The following is a 23,547-nucleotide window of genomic DNA, read 5'->3' on the forward strand; positions in this document are numbered from 1 at the left end:
GCAGGGAACAGACATCCGACTGACCTCTTAAAAGAGCAGATCAAAATCTACTGATGAAACCAGATGCTGAACAAGTGTGACAAGTATGATGAATGTTTTAAAGGAAAAATACAGGGCTCTTTGGAAATATAAAACATATTATAGAAGGCCACTAAGGAAGGCATCCCTCAGAAATAGGTTATCAGAAAATAATTTTCACAACTTTTCTCCATTAGGTCTCAATTTTTTTGGTATATTCAACCATTTTTTCTTGTTTCTCTTCTGTCAAAAGAAAAAAAAAAATCCTTACTCCTATCCTTTGCCAGCCTGTCTGTCTTCTGGTCATTGTTTTAGTTTACCCTAGAACTATAGCCAATAACTTGTCTTCCACTCTTTAAAAATCAATAATCTCTCTCTATTGCCCTATTTCCTCAGCCTAAGAACTCCCCTCATCCTAATAAAAAATTCCCTTGGTCCCTTGCAGTCCACCAGATTTCTTTACCACCCACTCACTCCTCAGCCCCTGATATTCAGTTCCTGATCAGCCCACTCAACTGAAATTGTTTTTGTTGCTTTTCAAAAATTACCCACAGACGTCAACTTACCAAATAAACAAAAAGTCCCCACACTATTCCCTCTCTGGTGTGCAGTAAGTGACCTATTTATATCCACTATTTCTGATGTTCTCTCCACTCCTGGGGGCTGGTCCACTACTCTTTCATATTCTGGTTTCCCCAGACCTTTCTGATTCTTCCTTCTCCATCTCACCTCCCCTTCTCAGATGGATACTGCTCTCTCCTCAGCCTCTCCTTACCTCTACCCTTTCCCTTCTGCTTTCGCCAGTTACTACCAGACTACTTCACCTCCACACTTCTATTCTCAGTAACCAGCTCCACACTTCCGCCCGGTTTGTCCTGCCAACATCTCAAATTCAACTCTTCAAAGCAGAATTCTTTGTTTACTAACCCCAAACTTATTTGTGCTTCCTACCTTCATTAAGGGTATCCAAGTAAGAGTCATCTTCAGTTTTTCCTCTCTCTTTCACTGCCCACATTCAGTCATTCTGAATTCAAATATTTTTTTCCACCTCACATCCAGCCTCACTACTTTGGACTCCACTACCTATGATCAATTTATTGAGCAATTTATCATTCTAACCCTTCAATGTCTTCATCTCTAAAACAAGGTTATATTATTACATTCCTGAGTAGTTGGAAAAATTAAATTCTACAAAACACTTATATCATTAATAGGTTATAATAATAATTAATAACAATCATAATTAATATATCAATGCTTGGCATCTAATATTCTCAATAACTTGGAATTCCAAGTTTTCATAACTGGTTTCCTTGCCTAAACTCTCTCATCTCCCTTCTTCTTTGCTAGCAAAGTTACCTTCCAGAACATGGGTCAGATAAAGTTCTTCCTCTCACCCAAAATATTCACCATTTCTCACTGTTTCTGAATGAAGCCTAACTCCATAACAGGATTTGAAGTCCTTTTAAGATTTGTTTTTAAACAACCTTTTCTATATTTGACTTTCCAATGCCAATCCAGGAGTCCTTTGCTTCAAGCACTAGGCTATGCTTGCTGCTTCCTATACAAACACATACTTCCACGTCTTTTTATCTTTATTCACATTGTTTGCATGGCCTAAAATACCTACTGAACAATCTTTTGTCTCAAATTCTACTACACCTTTAAGGCTTGGTTTGAAAGTCACCTTTTACATGAAAGCTTTCTCAGATCCTTCTTTGTAAAAGTAATGGTTCGTCCACATATTTCCCACCATTTGAGAATTACATTTCTGATAGCATTTCTTTCACTCTGCCCAGTAGAACTAGTAACTCTTCCCATGCTTTTCCCTGAGAGCAGAATATAAGCCCCATAAGGATAACAATTTCCCCACAGCATTGGGAATGAGGCTTTGCTCTTGGTAATAGGTACTCAGCAGATGTTGGTTGCATTTTAAAACACTAAAAAGCATGGTAAGGTTGTGAGTACCCTTAAATTTTAAACGATATTCTGTTATAATGGCTTTGAAGTAAAACTGGAGAAGGCCAGTCAATTGGTTTTAATCAACAATGCTTGACTGATTTCCTTCCATTCCTCTAGATTCTTGAACAATTTGATAAGCTGAGCCAGTCAGTAAAATTACTAATGAGTCTCTGCCTAAAAATATCCACCCCTGATAATGCACTATGATTTCTCTCCATTTCTGTATCATTTCTTCTTGAGGCTTGATTTTTAGTCTCAAATCAAAAAATGACCTCCTTCTAGGTCAAAACCTTAAATGCTTATTCAGACCAAGAGACACCATAAGATAGACCAAGAGAATGACTACTTTTTAAAAGCAAGGTGTTATACTTGAAACTAATAATATTGAATGTTAACTATAATTGAAAATTTAAAAAAATATTTTTTAAAGCATGATGTACAATAGGAAACTAATGATTACAATTACTGTACGGATGGATTCATTTATAGTCCTTTTCCTTAAATATTTTATGCTTTTATACAAATAACAATGGTATGATTATATAATACTTAATCCTGCCCATCTTTAAAGAAATTGGCAACCATCAATTATTGCTCAGAAAATTAATTTAAAATATATATATCCCTTATGAGAAAGGCACCATATTTCTATTTAAAGGTGGAGAAGAAGTGGCACATAGGACATAATTTTTTTTTTAAGTTCAACAATGTAGTGTTTAAATCAGAGATTAAACTTTGTAAGACTCCGAAGATCTATCTTGACGAGTGAAACCCATAAATGATGATAACGATGATTAGCATTAACTAAAAGTCTACCGTGTGCCAAAGTCTGTGTAATACACCTTGCATCCATTATCTCACTTGATCCACATAACAACTCTTAAGAGTCAGTTGCTATCGCTAACCCAATTTTATAAATGGTAAAACAGCGATCAAGTAACCTGCCTAAGATTACATAGACATGTAGTGGACTTGGAGTCATGAGCTCCTAATGACTAAGCTATGAAACGACAATCCTCAGATATTAAAATCCATTTCTTAAACCCATCAAATATGAAAAATGTAATATTAATACCATGAGTAAAAAGATTATAAAAGAAATGTTCTATAAAGCTTAAACCATTGCATTTTGTGAATAGAAAACTTCTTCATTCATGACACATGGCTTAGCATATCAGATAAGCTAAAAATTTAAACCTGTGTTTTTCATGAATTCTCACTGAAATTTCTTCACACAAATAAAATAGTGCCATCAACTTGGCATATTTAGGTACCAAAATTACATACTGTTCCTTTAAATATGTCTTGTTTCAAACTGTTTCAAGATATAGCCAAATATTTAAAACATCTAATACAGATAAAAACTGTAAATACAATCAGATTATTATATCACATGTTAAACATAAGTTTTTAAAAAGGTAAAATTTTGAAGGCAATACTTGAAAAACAAAAAAATGCTGCCTTCTTTCTCTACAAAAAAAGGCCAATTTGTATTAAGACATATTATGTATGCATGTAATAAATACAAGTATAGTATGCCTATTAAACAAGGAGTAGTGCAAGAGAACCGCCTAAAATGAATTTGAGAACCACCTTTTTCCTCTCCATTTCCCCTTATATCACATACCAACATATTCACATATGATATATATCAAATTCTACTTTATTATTTACTTACAAAATTTTAGAAGTGGCATACCACACGAACTGAAACTGAAGGGATAGAAAAAGATATTCCATGCAAATGGAATCCAAAATAAAGTAGGTATATTTATACTTATATATCAGACAAAACAAACTTTAAAACCAAGACTATAATAAGAGATAACAAGGGCATTACCTTGACATTAATGACAAAGGGGTTAATCCAACAAGAGAATGTAACATTTACAAATATTTATGCATTTAAAATAGAAGCAATTAAAAATACAAAGCAAATATCAACAGACCTAAAGGAAGAATAGACAGCAATACAATAATAGTAGGGGATTTTAACACCCAGTTACATCAATAGATAGATGATCCAGATAGAAAACCTAGAAGGAAACATTGGCCTTAAACAACATATTAAAGAAGATGGACTTAACAAATATATAGAGAACATTCATCCAAAAGCGACAGAATGCACATTATTCTCAAGTGCACATGGAACATTCTCCAGGACAGATCATATGCTAAGACAAATCTTAACAAATTTAAGAAGATTTAAATCATATCAAGCCTCTTTTCTGACCTCAGTGGTATGAAATTAGAAATTAATTTCAAGAAAAAAAACTGGAGAAATATGTTGAAATTAAACAATAGGCTACTGAACAGCCAGTGAGTCAACAAAGAGAGAGAGAGAGAGATCAAAAAATAACTTGAGAAAAATGGAAATACAACATACCAAAACTTATGGAATACAGCAGAAAAGTTCTAAGAAGGAATATCATAGTGATAAATGCTTACCTCAAGAAACAAGCTAAATCTCAAATAAAATCATCAATAAAATGTTAGCAAACCAAATCAATAATATACATTAAAAGGATCATACACCATGATCAACTGGGATTTTTCCAGGGATGTAAGGGTTTCAATATCCACAAATCAATTAACATGCTACATCACATTAACAAAATGAAGAATTAAAATCATATGATCATCTCAAAAGATGATAAAAAATTCAGCATCCAGTTATGATAAAAACTCAACGAAGTAGGTGTAGAAGGAATGTACCTCAACATAATAAAGGCCATATATGACAAGCCCATAGCTAACATCATACTCTACAGTGCACAACTCAAAGCTTTTCCTTTGAGATCAGAAACAAGACAAGGATGCCAACTCTTACCACTTTATTTAACATAGTATCGGAAGTCCTAGCCAGAGCAAATAGGCAAGGAAAAGAAATAAAAGACATCGGAAAGGAAGAAGTAAATAACATGCAATTAAATAAAGAAAACCCTAAAGACTTCACAAAAATCTGTTCTAACTAATAAACAAATTCAGTAAAGCTGCAGGATACAAAGTCAGTATACTGGAACCTGTTGCATTTCTATACACTAATAATGAACTATCATCAGAAAGAGAAATTAAGAAAACAATTCCATTCATACTTGCATCAAAAAGAATAAAATATCTAGGAATGAATTTAATCAAGGAGGTGAAAGCCTGTGTACTAAAAACTATAAGACATTGACACAGACATTATAGAAGACATGAATAAATGAAAAGATATTCCGTACTCATGAACTAGAAGAATTAATATTGTTAAAAAGATCATAGTACCCAAAGCAATCTACTGATTCACTCCAATCCTTCTCAAAATTCCAATAATATTTTTCAAGGAGATAGAATGAACAATCTAAAAATTTGTATGGAACCACAAAAGACCCTGAATAACCAAAGAAATTTTGAGAAAGAACAAAACTGAAGACATCATACTCCCTGACTTCAATATATATTACAAAGCTATAATAATTAACACAGTACGGTATTGACATAAAAATAGACATATAGATTAATGAAACAAAATAGAGAACCCAGGAATAAACCCACATATATATGGTCAATTATTTTACAACAAAGAAGCCAAGAATATACAATGGGGAAAGGATGGTTTCTTCAATAAATGGTGTTGGAAAACTGGACAGCCACACACAAAAAATGAAACTGGACTACTGCCATAGACCGTACACAAAAAATTAACTCAAAATGGATTTAAGGCTTGTAAGACCTGAAATCATAATACTCCTAGAAGAAAATACAGGTAGTAAGTTTCTTGACATCACTATTGGCGATGATTTTTTAGATTTGACACCAAAAACAAAAATACATGAGAGTACATCAAACTAAAATCCTTCTGCACAGCAGAGGAAACCATCAACAAAATGAAAAAGCAACCTACCAATTAGGAGAAAATGTTTAGAAATCAAGTATCTGATAAGAGGTTAATATCCAAAGTATATAAAGAAATCGCACAACTCAATAGCAAAATAAACAATCTGATTAAAAACTGGGCAGAAGATCTGAATAGACATTTTTCAAAAGACATACAGATGGCCAACAGTTAGACGATAAGGTGCTCAACAATAGAATCATCAGAGATATGCAAATCAAAAGCACAATGAGATTTCACCTCACACCTGTTAGAATGGCTATTTTCAAAAAGACAAGCGATAAGAAATGCTGGCAAGGAAGTGGAGAAAAGGGAATCCTTGTACACTGTTGGTAGGAATGTAAATTGGTACAGCCACTATGGAAAACAGTATGCATGACCTCAAAAAATTAAAAATAAAACTATCATATGATCCAGCAATCCCACTTCTAGATATTTACCCGAAAAAATAAAACACTAACTTGAAAAAAATATATGCACCTCTATGTTCATTACAATTTTATTTACAATAGCCAAATATGGAAACAACCCAAATGTCCATCAAAGAATAAATTGATAAAGAAAATGTGATATATATATGTGACGAAATATTATTCAGCCATAAAAAGGAATAAAATCTTGCCATTTGTAACATGGATAGACCTTGTGGGCATTACATTAACTGAAATAAGTCAGACAGAAAAAGACAAATACCATAGGATTTCCACTTATATATTGAATCTAAAAAAAAAAAAGCTCATAGATACAGAGAACAGATTGATACTTACCAGAGGTGAGGGGTAGGGGCAGGGGGTTGGATGGAATGAGTAAAGGGAGTAAAAGAAAAAAAAAGTCTTTAACGTGCTCTTATAAAAAAAAAAGAAGAAGAAGAAAAGAAATACCTATAGCACAACTGAGTCAGCCGTGTCCCTTCTTGTCTCTGTCTATGGAAATCCTCTGGCTGGGTATTTGCTTCCAGGAGTAACTGCAGACATCCACAATAGACACACACACAAACAAAAATACACACACACACATGCAGAGGAAGGGAAGTGACTTCCACACCCAAACATTCCTTGCACTGACAATCCTGGCATCTCTCAAGCTGCATAGCTGCTCTCAGCTAACATAATCTAGTCTAAATAAAAACATCTACCTACACTGAAACTTAAATTCTAAATGAAATACATGTTCCTAGAAAATATAAATACCCATAGTTCCAAAGAAGGTGTAAACCCAAATGGGATAATAACTATAGGAGAAATTAAATATGGGTGGGGGGGTGAAATGCATGCCCCTCCAAAGAAGGCACTGGACCCAGACTGTTTCATGGGTGAATTTGTCTCAATAAAACAGATAATATCTATTTTATTTAAATTCTTCCTAGACATTTTTTAAATGCTTCCTAATTCATTCTGTGAGGTGAGCACAAACACATACACACCTGCCAAATGCTACAGTAAGCGGGCTCTATAGGCCAATCTGTCTTGCCAATAATTATGTTTAGATAGCATTTTTACATGCTCACTATAAATGTTATGAGACCTAATATCCATTCTCCTATTACCGTAGTCCCCTCTTCTCTCTTTGTGAGCTTCATCTACTCTACCCATTTTTTTAAAAACAAATTTAGTGTTCTTACCACAGACCAATTTCACTTGTGAATATGAATTTTTAATTCTAACTAAAATATTAGCAAATCAAATCTAGCACAGAGTAAAAAAAGAAAGCATTCTTAACTATGTAAAGCTTATAGTAGGACCAGGTTGTCATGAGCAAATTATTTCACACAATTCACTATCAATATATTTTTTAAAAAGAAGAAAAACAGAAAAGAAGTGGCATATCAATAAATCATCTAATGTAAAGATTCTCAGCCTTTCGGGATCCATGGATGGGCTCCAAAGAATTTGTGACAACCTGCAATTATAAGCACAATACTGATGTATGTGTGGCGAGTTCCACAGATATGTTAATTCTTAAAGAAATCCACAACCCATGAATCCTTTCACATGCTGCAGTTTTACAATGGGCTACTCTGCCTTAAAATATTGTTGAAGGTCACCCTAAAAAAAGGACATAAAAATATACTATACTAGCATTCAAACTGACTCATTTTTAAAACAGATTCTTAAATTCTACTGCATTAAAAACCATTGCTTACTGCCAAAACAATCTTTCGGATGTTTTCCACATACAGTCTCACATAATCTTTGATGTAGATATCCAGGTGGCTGACGTCTATGTTATACCAATTCATCATCAGCGCTGCTTCATTTTCATTATTTCCACTCCACGTGATGATGGAGGGATGAGATTTCAGTCTCTTGACCTAAAATTTAAGAAAACATAAAGTAATTTTCAAATACTCAATATAAAAAAACTCAGAGCTGTAATTATTTATAAAATTATAGCCACTGCATTTCTGCACATAAATTTTTATTTGCCAGAAAACCCATTAGAAAAGGGCTAGTAACTTTACCTGTGGGAATACATTTTAAGAAATCTCTGAGATTCTCTTTATCTAGATTGTATAAACACCGATATGATGGGGTTCCTCTATTCAGCTGTATAAAAATTGAAGAAAATATAATCCCTCTTAATAAACAAGAAAAATAAACCTCATCATTATCTGACTTGCCGCAATAAGGTTCTAAGAAATACAGAAAGCAGGAGACATTACATTATATTATAGGGTTTAGTTTCAAAGAGCAAGTTGAAGCTTTGTGTGAGGGAACAAATGAGGCAGAATAAACACTGGGGCTGAAAGAGGTATCAAAGTTCCCACACAGTCCCCACCAAGGTCAAAAACCATAAGCACAGCTGCACAGGGTTTTACAAAGCAAGTGAGTACCAGGGATACCCTGAAAGTTAAAGACAAATGTAGGGAATATTCTAAAGGACAAAAGATGGGCATCAAGATGATGTCTCCTGAAAAAACTATCAGTGTCACGTCCTGAGAAATCAACTAAGGCTAAGTTACTGAATACATCTAAACATGAATAAGAACTTAGAGAATCTATTGAAAACCCTGCCAGCCTTAAGAACTGAGGTCTGCATGAATCAGTCTCACTGCGGGCCAGCCCTACATAAAGGTGAAAGGATCCAGTTCTTCTCACACAGAGAAGTGAGAGATGTACCTAGTAGAGAGGGCAGTTAAATATTTTTTGTGCACAACAGAATGAATCAATGGTCAAGAGAAACTCTTTCGGAACTTATTTTAGCAATATAACCTCATTGGTATTTACAGCTTCTCTTTCACTGTAATGGATGATTATAGTGATGGATCCCAGCTGATGTTCTCACTTTGGTCTCCATTCTAGATGGTAAATAACTCATACATGATATTGAGATGAATTAAGGATATATTAAAGAGATATATATCATTTTTTAAAAATTAACATCTTGCGTTTTTCTAAACCAGAGCTTATAAACAGTATTTCCTTTATTTGCCTCTATATATGCCCAAATTAGTAAAGGTTGCTACCAAGGGTGACTGGCATGTTTATGGTGCTGATGAAAACACAAGTACAAATACTGAAAGAACAAAAAGCTTCAGTGATTCTGTGACACCCTTCAAACTGACCTAGAACTTTATGGGAAGCTTTACTTTAAAATGTTAACAAATTCCACATAAAAAGTTCTCCTCTTTAATAATACATAAAAGAGCTGAAGGTACATAGATATCATATTTTAATTATTTGTATGAAAGAAAATTTTAAATAAAACTGAAATGTTTGCAACTTACAGAATTAAAATTAAAACTTTGAAAGTTATTCATTCATTCGACCATCTATCTACCTGATGAATAATCCAGCCAGAGAATGGAGATACAAGGGTAACAAGCCCTGGCCTCAGGGAGATTACAATCTTGCATGAGTGACAAAACCTAAACGACGAATTGAAAGTGTGATATGTGTCACAAGAGCAAACGACCTCATCTAGAGGTACAGATTGACAAAGGTTTTCCCCAGAGCAAGTCATGTTCATGGTAAGAGAGGCCAGAAGAAAATGAGCGAGGCGGCCCACAAGGGATGGAGTTCCAGGGCATACAGCCCAGGGGAGATCTCCATCTCCCCTAGTGGCGAGGTGGGCAGAGACAGGCGAGTGCAGGGCGAAGATCTTTATCTGTAGGGCTTTGAGCAAAAAATCAATTCAATTTCTACCTTCTAAGCTTTAAAAAAAACAAAAAACAAAACAAAACAAAACAGATAAGGAAAACAAATAATGGCATAGTAAATTATTATAAGGCAATAATCACTCTGTAACCAAAAAAGAAAACTTTATCAACCATCCTAGAAGCTCTCATGTGTCCCTTCCCAATAGAAGTCCCTTCCACCTTCCAAAATAACCACTATTTCGAGTGTTATATGTAATCACTTCCTCGCATTTCTTTTAGTTTTTCATGCAAATACGCATCCACAAACACTATAATTATGAACTCATGTATTTTAACACATTTAATGGATTTCAATCCACTGACATTACTATCCTTATTGAACCTCAAACTGTCCCACTTTTGATCGGTCAGAGCCTCATCAAAGTTCTTTTGACACATCTTTGATAGCTTTTCTTATTATCTGTGTGTCGAAATACTCTAGGATCTAGTATATTTCCTGTCGCAGACCCGGAATCAGCCGTTTCTCTAAGAAGCCCTTCTCTTAATGGGAAAGATTATTTCAATATAAAGATGCTCAATATTACTAGGTTGTTCATTGTTTCTGGCCCTTTTCAGTGGACAGAGCTAGGATATAATAACTTCCTTACATTTTTGATCTATACATATAAACATAAGTATGTATATGTGGAATGCAAAAGAAATCAATGAGTCAAGAATCACTTTAAATTTTTGACCTGAGAAATTCAAAGACTGGCATTGCCATTTGCTGAAAACGAGAGGAAAAGCCTGTTTGGAGAAGGTCATATAAGTTTGGTTTAGGCATGCTACATTTGGGATTCCTATTAAGCCTCTAAGCAGAAGCACCAAGTTGACAACAAGATATAAGAATCAGGAATTCAGCAGAGAAGTTAAGACTGGAGATAAATCTGAGAGTTGACAGGTGGTGTTAAAAGCCATGAGACTGGGTGGAATCACCCAGAAGTCAATTACCTGACTATGATTTTTCATGGGATTTAGTGAAGAGAACAAATAGAAACAAAGAGTAATTTAACAAAAGGCAAAACTAAAATCTAAGCGTTTTCTTTCTTGAAATGATAATAACGTACCTGGTAAGCAACTTCTGCACTCACTGAATCCATGAAGCTCTCATCAGTTGGATAAAGGGCACAGGCAAACATAAAATCCTGCCATACCTAGCAAATCAAATAAAAGGCAATAAAGTACTTTCGTAGATTCTATTACACAGAAAGAAAAGCTTCATTCTGAACTGTGGGGATTATCTCTCACACAAATGAAAAATAAGTTAGCCTGATAAGTATGATCATTTGAGCATTGCTATGCACAAAGCACTGGGAAAGGCACTCACGGACCCCATAACTTACCAGAACTGCACAAAACTGTAGGGAAGAGAAATGTTAGGTAGGCAGAAAAGAAAGAGAAGAAAGGAGAATTCAAATAAGGAAATAGGGAGCATGTTAAATGGAATATGGAATTCAAAAAGCTTTCCTCAGCCCCTCCTCACTTCTAATTCACTCTAATTTTCACCGAGAGTTTAGTATTGAGAGATGGACCAGACTCTTAAGAAACATATGTTGTTTATAAAGGAATTAACTTTTCATGGCCAAAAAAAATTGCTACATGGACGTTTTAGCACTGAAACCACACAAGCTCATTCCTAGGGAGGCCGTCAGGTTAAGAGCATAGTCCCCGACTCAGTCGGCCTGAGTCAGAACCTTGATTCCACCACAGCCCCCCTGTGGGGGTGTGGTCGAGTTATTTAATCTCTGTACATGTCAGTTTCCTTACCCATAAAATGGGGATATAGAACAACAGTAACCACCTCACAGAATGGGCATGAAGATGAAATAAAATAACAGATGCAGAGCACTGAGAACAATGTCTGGCACTCGATGAATATTATAGACTATTGTCAAATCACCACGACCATCAGCATCATCAATATTATTATAATCACTACTCTCCTATGGATCACTTTATATTTTAGAACCATAATACTAGAACCAAAAGAATTTGTTTCCTTTGCTTAACCCTCACCAACACAAAACGTGTTGGGAGTACTTAATAATATTAAGCATACTTTTTCTTTATTTAATTTTATTATTTTTCTTCTCTCTAGGTCTTCTTATCTCTCCTTAAAGTTAAAAGTTTTAAATATTTTATTTTCTTTTTTATGCATACTCCCATATCACAAAGAAAATTACAAAGGAAATGTAGATATATACTTAAATATAACTAATTGAGAGAATGTCTATCACTTAAAAATAATTATGTTATGTGCTGTAAACTATAGCTCTGGGTTTGCAAGAGGCCATTTATTTCTTTGCAAAAAAAATAAAGCATCATTACTGGCTCTGAAAAAAAGAAGAAATGAGCAATATCACCCAATCAGAAAACTGGAGGTCGAACTGATGATATAGCAACATATCAAGAAATAAAATGCTGTCAACTACTCACCATTATTCCTAGCTCATCACAGAGTTCATAGAATTCATCCTGTTCATAAATTCCTCCTCCCCACACCCGGAGAGTATTCATGTTAGCATCCACAACAGACTGCAAAAGGAGCCATAACCTATAGAGAAGTTTATAAAACAAATGCTAATTTGAAAATTTGGGGATGTTAAAAAAAAAAAAAAGATTTAAAAAGCACACTGATAAACACATGTCAAACCTCTGTTAGAAAAACATATTTTAAAATTATGATGATTTGGCTACAATGTTAAGTGAAGAAAGTGAGACAAAATTATATACACATTAACTGTAACCACATAAAATAAACAAACCTGGAAAAATTATGGGAGATATATTTTTCTCTGCTTTCTAAATTTTCAGCAACGTTATTATACTGGTTTTAAAACTAAACTTTTGTCTTAAAGTTATTCCTATAGAAAAACAGTCGTAAACCTTGAAAAGTATGCACTGTTATATAATCATTTTGAACTATAAGACAAAAATCAAAGTTTGAATATTAATACCTAGCTCATTCTTATTTTCTTTTTTTACAATTACTCCAGTCCGGTACTTCTTTCTCTGGGAAATTTCCTTCTTGTTTTTTCAATTCCTATTCACATTACCCTCAGGAAAGTCTAAAACTTTACAGCCACTTTGAGAGCACATATCTTCCATCTCTAGAGCAGTGCGCTGAAAGGAACAGAAAAGACCAGTAACAGGCTGGCCGGGGACCCAGAGCATCGTGCTCTCAGCAAAAGCACCCACAGGTGGGTTCACTAATTGGCCCAGCTGTGCTGAACAGCCACCATCAAAACCAGCCTGGAGAGGAGAACAGCATTTAAAAGGAAGAGAGACAACAAATTATCCGTGTCTATGTCTGAAGAATAATTTCACTTTCATAAGAAATTCAAAACAATATATACATTTTGAATCAAAACGAAATTACTACTATAAGTTTTGGCAAAATTAGAGTTTAGTTACCAACCACAGCTACATTTTAAACATCAAATAATATATACAATGCATATTTATACTTTTGTAAGTAAGTTAGATGTGTCTATACTTCACAAAGTTTATCTTCACAATCACCAAGGTAGTAATTTACAAACCCAATCAGAAATACTACCTTCTATCAAAGTGTTATTCTCAAATCTTCAGAAAAACACTTGAAATTTTTTTCTAGATCTAGAATTTTAAAGTTTTTTTAGTTCTTTTTATTAAGGTAAAAGTAAAGGACTATGCAAATATCTTAGCATGAAGAGGTAAATAGCAGTTTCCATTTTTTTAAAAGCATGCACAAAAATATCTAAGGTATACTTAGAAAAACTAAGGGAAAAAACAACTTTAGTCATCTTTTATTCTTCAGGAACTAACTATCCAAAATGTGCATTAGTCATTTTCTTATTCCTCCAGAGAAAAGATATAATTGTCTTCTAAAATTTGGATAGTTTCAGCAGTCTCAAATAGTTAAGCTGTAAGACTATCTACAGCTCATGAGAATGGAATATATGATTTAAAAATCCTTTCCATTCTAAAATTTCCATCATCTTAGAATTCCATATTACACCTTGGTTCCTTCCACTGGAACTAAAGAAAGTAAAAATGAGTAACTCTTAAGCTTTGTGGGACTGTTAATAAAGGAAGAAGAAAGATGATAACTTACACATCAGAGGTTACTCGATCCTGGAACGAGTCTGCTGGGATCCAATTTGATCCTTTCAGAAATATGGGAAATCCATTAATTTTGAAGTAGAAACTCAGACCAGGAGACCCTTGTATGGGCTCTTCTATCAGTTCCACTGTCCTAAAATAAACCTGTTATGAACAGAATTAAATACTGAAAATCAAATTGAAAACATAAGAGATTTTTTTTTTTAAAAAAAAAAAAGCAAATTGAACAATTTACATAAACACACTTTAACGTTAATTTCCTATTTGCTATGAAGCACTGAGAATGAAAGTGCACATTTCAGAAAAAATACATATAACAATTTTTGCCAGATATCTTCGTTCTTTTAAAAAAATATAGAAGCCATTTAAGATTAAAATATATTGTAGTCTTACTCATGAAACAAGCATTTGTAATTACAACCAAAAAAATATTTGAAAATAACATTTCAAAATTAAAACTGATACTATTTCACAAAAATGGCAGTGGCGAGGGGAATTGCCGCCAGTTAAACTGATGTATTTTTGATTGAAAAACACATTCTCATATCCTTATTGGTAACTATACCAAAATGTGCACCTTAGAATCAAAGAAATATAGCACAAGGTATTTCATAATTTAACAACTTTCCAATCTTATTAGCACATTACTGCAAAATCACTTCGTTTAATATGCAATTTAATCCTAATTATCGCACACATTAAACTCAGTGTTTGGGAGAGCTCCGGTATGCAACTAGAGAGGTAAACTGGAGACATAAGACATAAGATGGGGTAGGAGACACATTCCAATGTCATCACTGCTACACAAGAGGAAGCTCAGACCTTTGTCCCTGTGACAGTCTAGCCTGGTTTTCCCACAGTTAAGTATGAACAGCAAGACCCTAGATAGAGTAGATTGATGTTTTTATCCCAATCTTCATTCTTTCCAGCCACAAACTGGACCAAGGAATGAGGAACATGGTTCTACACCGAAAAAGCCTAGCTTTGAACTAAGATTATGTATTTCTTCTCTAATTAAAATAATTAATCAACTTATATATAATAAAAAGTACCTGCCATTCTTCCACTTTCTTACCCTTGCCCTCACTATGACCTATCAAAACATATCGGAGTTAACTTTATGAGAAGACACAGTAAGACCTGAATGAAAAGGGTCTTGCCAATTACCACGATTGCTTTAGGGTTGTAATATGTAAAAAAAGCATAGTGGTTTTCAGAGGTAACTTTTAAAACACTTTGATGGCAGATTCAAACATCTAGAACAGCAATTTTTTAGGTGTGACCAGGGGATCAAAGGGGATCCCTGGGAACCTTTCAAGGGTCCTTGAGTTCAAAACTATTTTCAGAGTAAAGCTGAAACATCTGCCTTATCTACCTTAACTCTCTTTTGAGTATACAGCGGAATTCTGCAGAAGCTACATGATGTATGATGACATCAGTGTTTTGACAGCTAACAGAAAGTATGCTTGCGTATTCTGGGTTGTTCCAGTTTCTACAGTAGAGGTTTAGGGTGTGATGAGGTCTATTTTCAGATATTAACTCAGTCTGTTCTCAATACTTCTACTGGGCTCTTAAGAGCTATCTCTAGTTGTTCCTGCTATAATCTCTGTAACTTTGTTATTGTTCAATAGATTCTTATTTTAAATCCCAAAGTTTCCCTTGCAACCTACATAGAAACACAAAAAGATTTGGTACTTTTTGTTAACTTGTCTCACAATAATATTTTTAAGTTTCCAAATAAAAACAAATTTTAATATTAATGAAACTCATGTTAGAGTTTAATACTATTTCCTCTCATTCTAAAAGAAAATTTGTTATATACTTTTTCCTAATTTAAGAATGAATTGTTGTCTTAAAATGGAATTAGAAGACAACATTCTCAACCTATAGCCACACTGTCTACATCTAAAAATGCTGAAAAAAATGAACTCACATATCAAAGTCTTCTGAATGTGGTATATTATATAATGAAATGTTTCAACATTTGGAACTCTCAGGTCACCAATATTTTTCAAATAACCAATACATTATATGATATTATCACACATGGAATCTCGATTAAGGGTGTAAGATATACCAATAAATTTTAATGTAACAGAGTTCACTAGAATCTTCAGATTCTACATTGCAGCTAACCTTTAAGAAACTACCAGTTGTTAAGTTTTCTTGTACTAGAAAAGAATATCCACAATTATCTGAAAAGGCTATCAAAGCACTCTTCTCCTTTCCAACTACTTATCTGTGTGAGATCAGATTTTCCTCATATGTTTCAACGAAACCAATATATTTCAAATTGACTGAATGCAGAAGCTGATGGGAATCCAGCTGTCTTCTATGAAGCAAGACATTAGCGAGATTTGCAAACGTAAATTAATGTCATTATTCTCACTAAATGTCTTACTTTGTAAATACATTTATTTTTTAAATAAAACATATAGTAACATGTTGTGGGTTTATTATGATGATTTAAAATATTTAATTTTCAGTTTTAAAATTTACTCACATAAAATAAAATCACTTTGGGGTTCTCAATTTTTACAAATATAAAACAGTTCTGATTCCAAAAGTTTTGAGAACCACTAATTTCTTTATTAATACTACAAATAATATTAATGATAAAACACATCTTCCAACATGTTTTTTCTTTTCTGTGCAAATTTTCTCTATCTCCCAACTCCTGCAGTAACAATTTTACGATCCAGGTCAAAGTAAACCCTAAACCGCCTGAGAGTGCCTCAAAAGAGTATCAGTAATTACCAGCCACCTTTCCCTCTGGGCATTCTTTGACAGGTTAAAGGCTGATGGGTCTGTGATTAGTGTCAGTAATTCTCCATGTCCTCTGGCAGTCTTGGTAGACAACATAGAAGCCTTCTTCTATAACAGGTATTTTACTTCACAGAAAATAATGGGCTCTGAAAGAGGTTTTTGAAAAGACCCTTGAGTAACACATATTTACATCCAGAGTGAATATATTGTCTTATTACAAGACAAAAACCATTTTAAACAGTCCAACAAAGTAAATTACTGTCTAAAAGTGAAATAAAGGTGTACATATAGAAGAATCTACATGTGTAAGTCGAGCAGTTTGAATTTTAACTTTTTTAATTTCCAAACTTTTTTAGAGTTGAAGGTTTTATTAGCAATCAATTCATTAGTTGAGTTTTTTAGCTTCATGATTTCATTTCTAAAATAGCAGGATTAACTTAAAAAGTAAAAAAGATAGCTGGATGAATTTTTTAGACAAGAGTTAGAAATATCTTAACTAAAGGGCTTAATAGGTGTGCGACTGGTAAGTAAATAGTTTACTTCTCAAATTTCTTTCTCTGAAGAAACCAAACAGATGATAATGTAATCAATCATTGGTTCATAAACTGAGTATTACTTCTCAACTTTCTGTAATCAAATACTCAAAAAGCTGTCGTAAAATCACTAGATTTTCAAAAGAGTAATTTTCTTAAAAACACACACACACTTATTTCTAAACTCTGGCAAATATTACCTGAAATATTTTTCAAAACACAACCTGCTAAAACCATTGCACATCTACTATCATGCATTTTTAGAGACAAAGACATTTCTGTGTGCCTTGAAAGTGCTCTAATAGGCAGAAGTATTGAGAAAACAAATGCTGGAAACCCCACAAAGAGCTCTCCTCAAACAGGCCTTTGCAAGATGATACAAGAAAGGCCAGCTCTGTTGTGCCCTAGAAGTCTGCAGATAACACAACCAGAGTTGACAGGTTAGAGTTTACATCAGCATCGTTACCTGATGTATCTTTGTAGCCAAATGTATATTTAGCGTATGGACACTAGATAGCATCACTTTTTAACATCTCTTCTTCTATATGACAAAATTAATATCAGTATTAATAATGAGATCAAATGAATAATGATAACGGCTAGAAAAAAGATGCAGACGCTCGAAGTTTTCTTTTGTTTAACTTTGAATAATCATGCCATTTTAGTAAAATAAATATAAAAAAGAAAAAGTAATGGATTCATATATTTCATTACATTAATGTCTTCGAAAAAAGGAAATAACATCTACATATTGATGTTATAGTAATGAAAAATATTTGCTATTTTTAACCTTAACTTCTAAAAATGTCAAGAACTTTGTCAAAATTGATCTGCTCTGCATATCTATGTTCTATAAATATAGCCAGATTTGTCAATCCTTGCATCGTCGATGAAAAATAACTTTAATTACTTTTAATTTAGGAATGTTTTTTAAAATATAGCCAAAGATATACAAATATTTTGGGAAAGTATTAGAAAGAAAGATAAGTCTGGCAGTGATTCATAAAAATTCCACTTCACATTAAATTCCAAAAAATGCAGTACTATCCATGCCTTTGTTTCTCTGGGATCCATTCGAACTGCTTACACATGCCTCTGAGGTCAAAAAATTTCCACTTCTCAAGTACTTTTTCTGAAATATCAGGAGAAAAAATGGCTGAATGATAGCGAACAGGACATCATTTGATCTATTGCTTGAGAACAAGTGTCCAGTTCTTGGCGAAGATGATTGGAGTATTAAACATTGCTATTTTGATTTCTCCAGGCAATGTGAGATCAGCATCTTTCATCGTTTTTCCTGGCACTCTTCTTCAAAATTTGATTCTTTTTTTCTGTGTAAATGTCTATTTCCTAATATTTTGTTATTGCATAGTAAATAGCCTGCACCAAAATTTCTGCACTTATCTTCAAAGAGTTTTAAAGCTTGATATTTCACTGTACATTGTTCAAGGCAGACTCTAGCAATTTGCAAATATGTTTGTATCTGATTAACCTCATCTAAAATTCAACACCAGGAAAAAAATGTAATTCAGAAGGAAAAAATTGCACTAGCAGAGGACAAAATCTGGGCTGATTCACGTGTCTACATTTTCTTTGGATCATGTAGTACTTCAGAGTTGAGGTTAACTTTTCAAAATTTAGCTTTACTGTGCCCGAGCTTCATAATGAGCATTCCATCTTGTCTAGGAAAGACTTTCTGTGCTTTTTCCAATGATGAGGTGAAATTAAAAAGAATGAATAAAATTTTTCCAAAGGGCCTGAAAACGTCGCACATGAAGAACTGTTTCCAAAAGAGCAAATTCCGCAAGATTCAAAGAACAATTTCCAGGAGGCAGAAATAAAATCTGGGATCGATCTCTTGGATTTTTGTATGGACTCCACTGTAAATTGGCCACATAGGCAGCACTGATACTGCCGACCGCAACAGAGGTTGATGAAACAACAATCCAGTTGTTTCAAGATATCTTCTTTACGTTCAGCAGCAGTCCTTCCAGAAATATAAGAACATTTTCTTTACTTCAACTTTTCCACCTTCGATATGAACATATCTGATTAACTCACACACTTGCTCTGTGTATGAAGCATCTGGAGGGCTAGTAAAAAGAATTCTAAGGTATTTTGGTTTTTTTAATCTGCCACTACTAAAACATACCACTGATGTCATATTTTACTTGGATTCCTTCTTTGGTTTTAAAACAATTAACAAATTTTAAAAGAATAAATTTCAATTATAAAGGTATTAAAATTAGTAAAATATTTCACATATGAACTCAAATATGCATAAACCAAGTAAAATATTACATATTACACATCCCAGTTCACACTTTTCTCTATTTTATGTATTTTTTTAAACACAGACTTTATCTTTTTTTAGAGCAGTATAAAGTTCACAGCAAAATTGAGGGGAGGGTACAGAAATGTCTAATATATGTCTTGCCCCCACAATGCATAGCTTCCCCCATTATTGGCATTACCAACAACAGTGGGACTCTGGTTACAACTGATGAACCTATATTGACAAATCGTAATCACCCATAGTTTACATATGGTTCACTCATGGTGTTGTACATTTGATAGGTTTAGACAAATGTATAATGACATGTATCCATCATTATAGTATTATGAAGAGTAGTTTCATTGCCCTAGAAATCCTTTGTGCACCACCTATTCATCCCTTCCTCTTCCCCGAGCCTCTGGCAACCACTGATTTTTATTGTTTTGTCTTTTCTAGAATGTCTTATACTTGGAATTACACCATATGTAGTCTTTTCAGATTGGCTTCTTTCACTTAGTAATATGCATTTAAGATTCTTCCATCTCTTTCCATGGCTTGATAACTCATGTCTTTTTAGCACTGAATAGTATTCCACTGACTGAATGGACTGCAGTTTATCAGTTTGCCTGGGTGCCCTCCAAGGTTTGGCAATTAGGAATAAAGCTGCTATAAACATCTACATGCAGTTTTTTGTGCGGACATAAGTTTACAGCTCCTTTGGGTAAATGACAAGCGGTGTGACTGCTGGATCCTATGGTTAGTGTATGTTTAATTTTTTAAGAAGCTGTCAAACTGTCTTCAAAAGTGGCTGTGCCATTTTGCATTCCCACCAACAACGGGTGACAGATCCTATTGCTCCACATCCACATCAGTATTTGATATTGTCAGTGCTGAGTGCCATTCTAATAGGTATAAAGTGCTATGTTATTGTTGTTTTTAATATGCATTTCCCTGATGGCATATGATATGGAGCATCATGCTTATTTGACATCTGTATGTCTTCTTTGGTGAGGTTTCTGTTAAGGTCTTTGGCCCATTTTTTTAACTGGCTTGCTTGTTTTCTGAATGTTGATTCTTAAGAGTCCTTTGTGTATTTTGTTTAACAGATGTGTCCTTTGCAAATATTTTCTCCCATCTGTGACTTATCTTCTCATTCTCTTGACATCGTCTTTGGCAGAGCAGAAGTTTTTAATTTTAATGAAGTCCAGTTTATCAATTATTTCTTTCTATTTTAAATTGTAAATATAAAAATAAAAACTCCAAGAGGTCACACTGAAGTAACTCATGTTGAATTTCTTCTTTTTTATAATCACTGTGCTATCATTATTTCTAATCTACTTTTAAATGCAAAAATATGTAATAAGACAGGGACTGGGAACATAAACTGTAGCCAAAATAAGTTTAAATGACTTCATACTGTTATGAACTTACTTTCAAAATGACTGAAGGAAGCTGAGTCTCCCTGAGCCTGGGGACAACTATATAACTAAGAGTTCTCCAAGTTTACTTCCATGTAGAATATAACATTTATTAAAGAATTAATAATAAAAATGTGCTAAATTAAAGCCTACATATGTCATTAAAACTCAAGAATAATCGTACACATGGGTAAAACTTAAACAAAAGATTTGAGGAGAGGGGAGTATTTTATCACCGATATTGTATAGAATTACCAGATCATACTAATAATAAAAAATAGGCCGGCCTGTAGATACTACAAAGATGAAATTGAGAACTCGAGAAACAAAGAAAAAGTAAAATTTTAAAGAAGAAGAAAATAAGGAAATCTCCCATTATTTTTCTAATTGTAATAGCTAGGGGCAATCTTTTAACTCTTCCGGCTTGGGAACTGTGCAATACCATTTCTAATTGTAGAATACATATTATTACATTATTTTTCTATTTCTCTGCAATAATTTAATTAGAGAGTCTTGATGCCAAGTCAAATATAAACAGCAAATACTTTCTTTTACTTTTAGCAAAAATATTGACCTAATATAGAGAATACTTGGGAGAATCTTACAAAATAAGTTATGCTAAAGAGAATATTTATTCAAATATTTATTATGCCTTTAATATATATTACCTAGAAAATTCAATATAACCAATTAGTAGGATAAAAATATTCAATTAACCTGGGCAGAAAATGGCAAAAAACAGAAGTTGGGGGGTTTTTTTGCTCATTTACCCAGAATAGCCTATCCCATTACCACTTACACACAAAACTTTCTCTTTTGTTATTTAAAAAAAAAAAAAAAATCAAGTTGGTTTCCCAAACTGAAAAAGCTATATCCCAAACTGGGCAGGAGCTAGTAATTTCTTTAGACCGAAGTCAAATTTTTCCTTTCACTATTCTCCAGCTAAGGTTACCATAAGGCTTATTCATCAATACAGAGGCAAAACAGATGGTTATATTTTCAGGAGGACTCGTTTTTACTTTTTTATTTTTTTATTTTTTACTTTTTACTTTACTTTTTTATTTTTTTTTTTAGTATCAGTCTCTGAGAGATGGGGAGAGGAGAGAAGACTGGTCCTTCTCTACAGGTTCTTTGAGAGCATTACTTTAGAAGACAGGGGCTATCTTCCCCCACTGTCCCCTCTAGATGGCTTCAGTTCCAATCATGGCTCAGTTTTACAATTTTTAAAGTGACCTATAAGATGTTTTAATTCTAAAAAGCAGAACTCAAGTACATTGTTGTGGAGAAGGGATTCTGAAGCTCACCTATAATTTTGCCTTTCAGAATCAGAGAGGCTTAAGGATACGAAGCCCACTGCAAGAGGGAATAAATGAAACTCTGGGCTCAACGGTCAGAAGTTCAATCCCCTGCTGCCACCACACTCCCTAAATGGTAACAACCAGTCTTATATTTCCCAGGCAAGAGACTGGAGAATGTCCTCACTGGCAAAACTAAACGCGCGCGCGCGCACACACACACACACACACATGCACACACACACACGCACACACACACACAATCTACAGCTACTGACATGTGGGCATCACCACATGATAAAACTGGGTTTGAACATAAATACTGAACATTGAAGCACATATAGGGCTTCTCATCTGCATTTTTGTGCCTTAATTTTCAGAATAATAGATACCAAGGACAATCGGATATTCAAGGAAAGTCTCTAATGGGAAAAACAGAGAACAAAACAAATAGAAGAAATAAAAGAATGTGGAAAACAAAAACAATGCAGAGAAAAACTCCAAAAAACTTATAATAGTAATTAACATGCTAAGATATGAGAATATAACCATGAAATACAAATAGGATAGAATTTTTAAAAGAAAATAACAAAAAACTCTTTAGAAAAAATTTTAAGTGATAAAAATAAAATAGCTAATTTTAAAAATTAGATATAAAATCAAGTAAATATCTCAGAGGATAGAAGTTTAAAAACAAGATGGAACATATACGGGAAAGTCTAAGAATATTGCTCAGTCCAAGAAGTCCAATATCTGATTAATAGTTGTACCAGAAAAATAAAACAAAATAATATATGTAAAATTATAAAAGATACAACAAAATTTTCAGATTGAGTTTCTACATCTGAAGAGCTCACAAGATAAGTAGTACAACAAAAATCTACTCATTTCAAAGTTTCAAATTTTAAATTATCAGAGATAAAGAAATTCTAAAAGCTTCTAGAAACAAACAAAAACAGTTCTATACAAGAAAGCAGATATTAGAATGTAAGTACATTTCAAAACAAAAACACTAAAAGCTAAAATATAATGAAGTGATAGCTTCAAAATTTTGAAGGAAAATTATTTCCAATCTAGACTTCTAAATACAGCCAACTATCAAGTAACTGTGAGGATAGACAATATATATTCATCTTTACAAGTTCTCCAAATGTTATCTCC

General features: G+C 33.5%; 1 protein-coding gene across 3 annotated transcripts in view; it reads right to left on the bottom strand.

The window, feature by feature from the left end:
• MANBA (mannosidase beta) overlaps window positions 1–23,547 on the bottom strand; it is an 83,118-nt gene that overhangs the window by 26,556 nt on the left and 33,015 nt on the right. For all 3 annotated transcript variants that reach the window (XM_025051795.1, XM_006918876.3, XM_025051796.1), the window contains exons 8-11: window positions 14,092–14,243; window positions 12,432–12,549; window positions 11,063–11,149; window positions 8,001–8,168 (exon numbers count right to left, since the gene is read on the bottom strand). In XM_025051795.1, the coding sequence (XP_024907563.1) occupies window positions 8,001–8,168; window positions 11,063–11,149; window positions 12,432–12,549; window positions 14,092–14,243 (525 nt within the window). The remainder of the gene's footprint in view (window positions 1–8,000; window positions 8,169–11,062; window positions 11,150–12,431; window positions 12,550–14,091; window positions 14,244–23,547) is intronic.

The sequence above is a fragment of the Pteropus alecto genome, unplaced genomic scaffold (assembly GCF_000325575.1).
Source record: "Pteropus alecto unplaced genomic scaffold, ASM32557v1 scaffold5, whole genome shotgun sequence".
Lineage (NCBI taxonomy): Eukaryota > Metazoa > Chordata > Mammalia > Chiroptera > Pteropodidae > Pteropus > Pteropus alecto.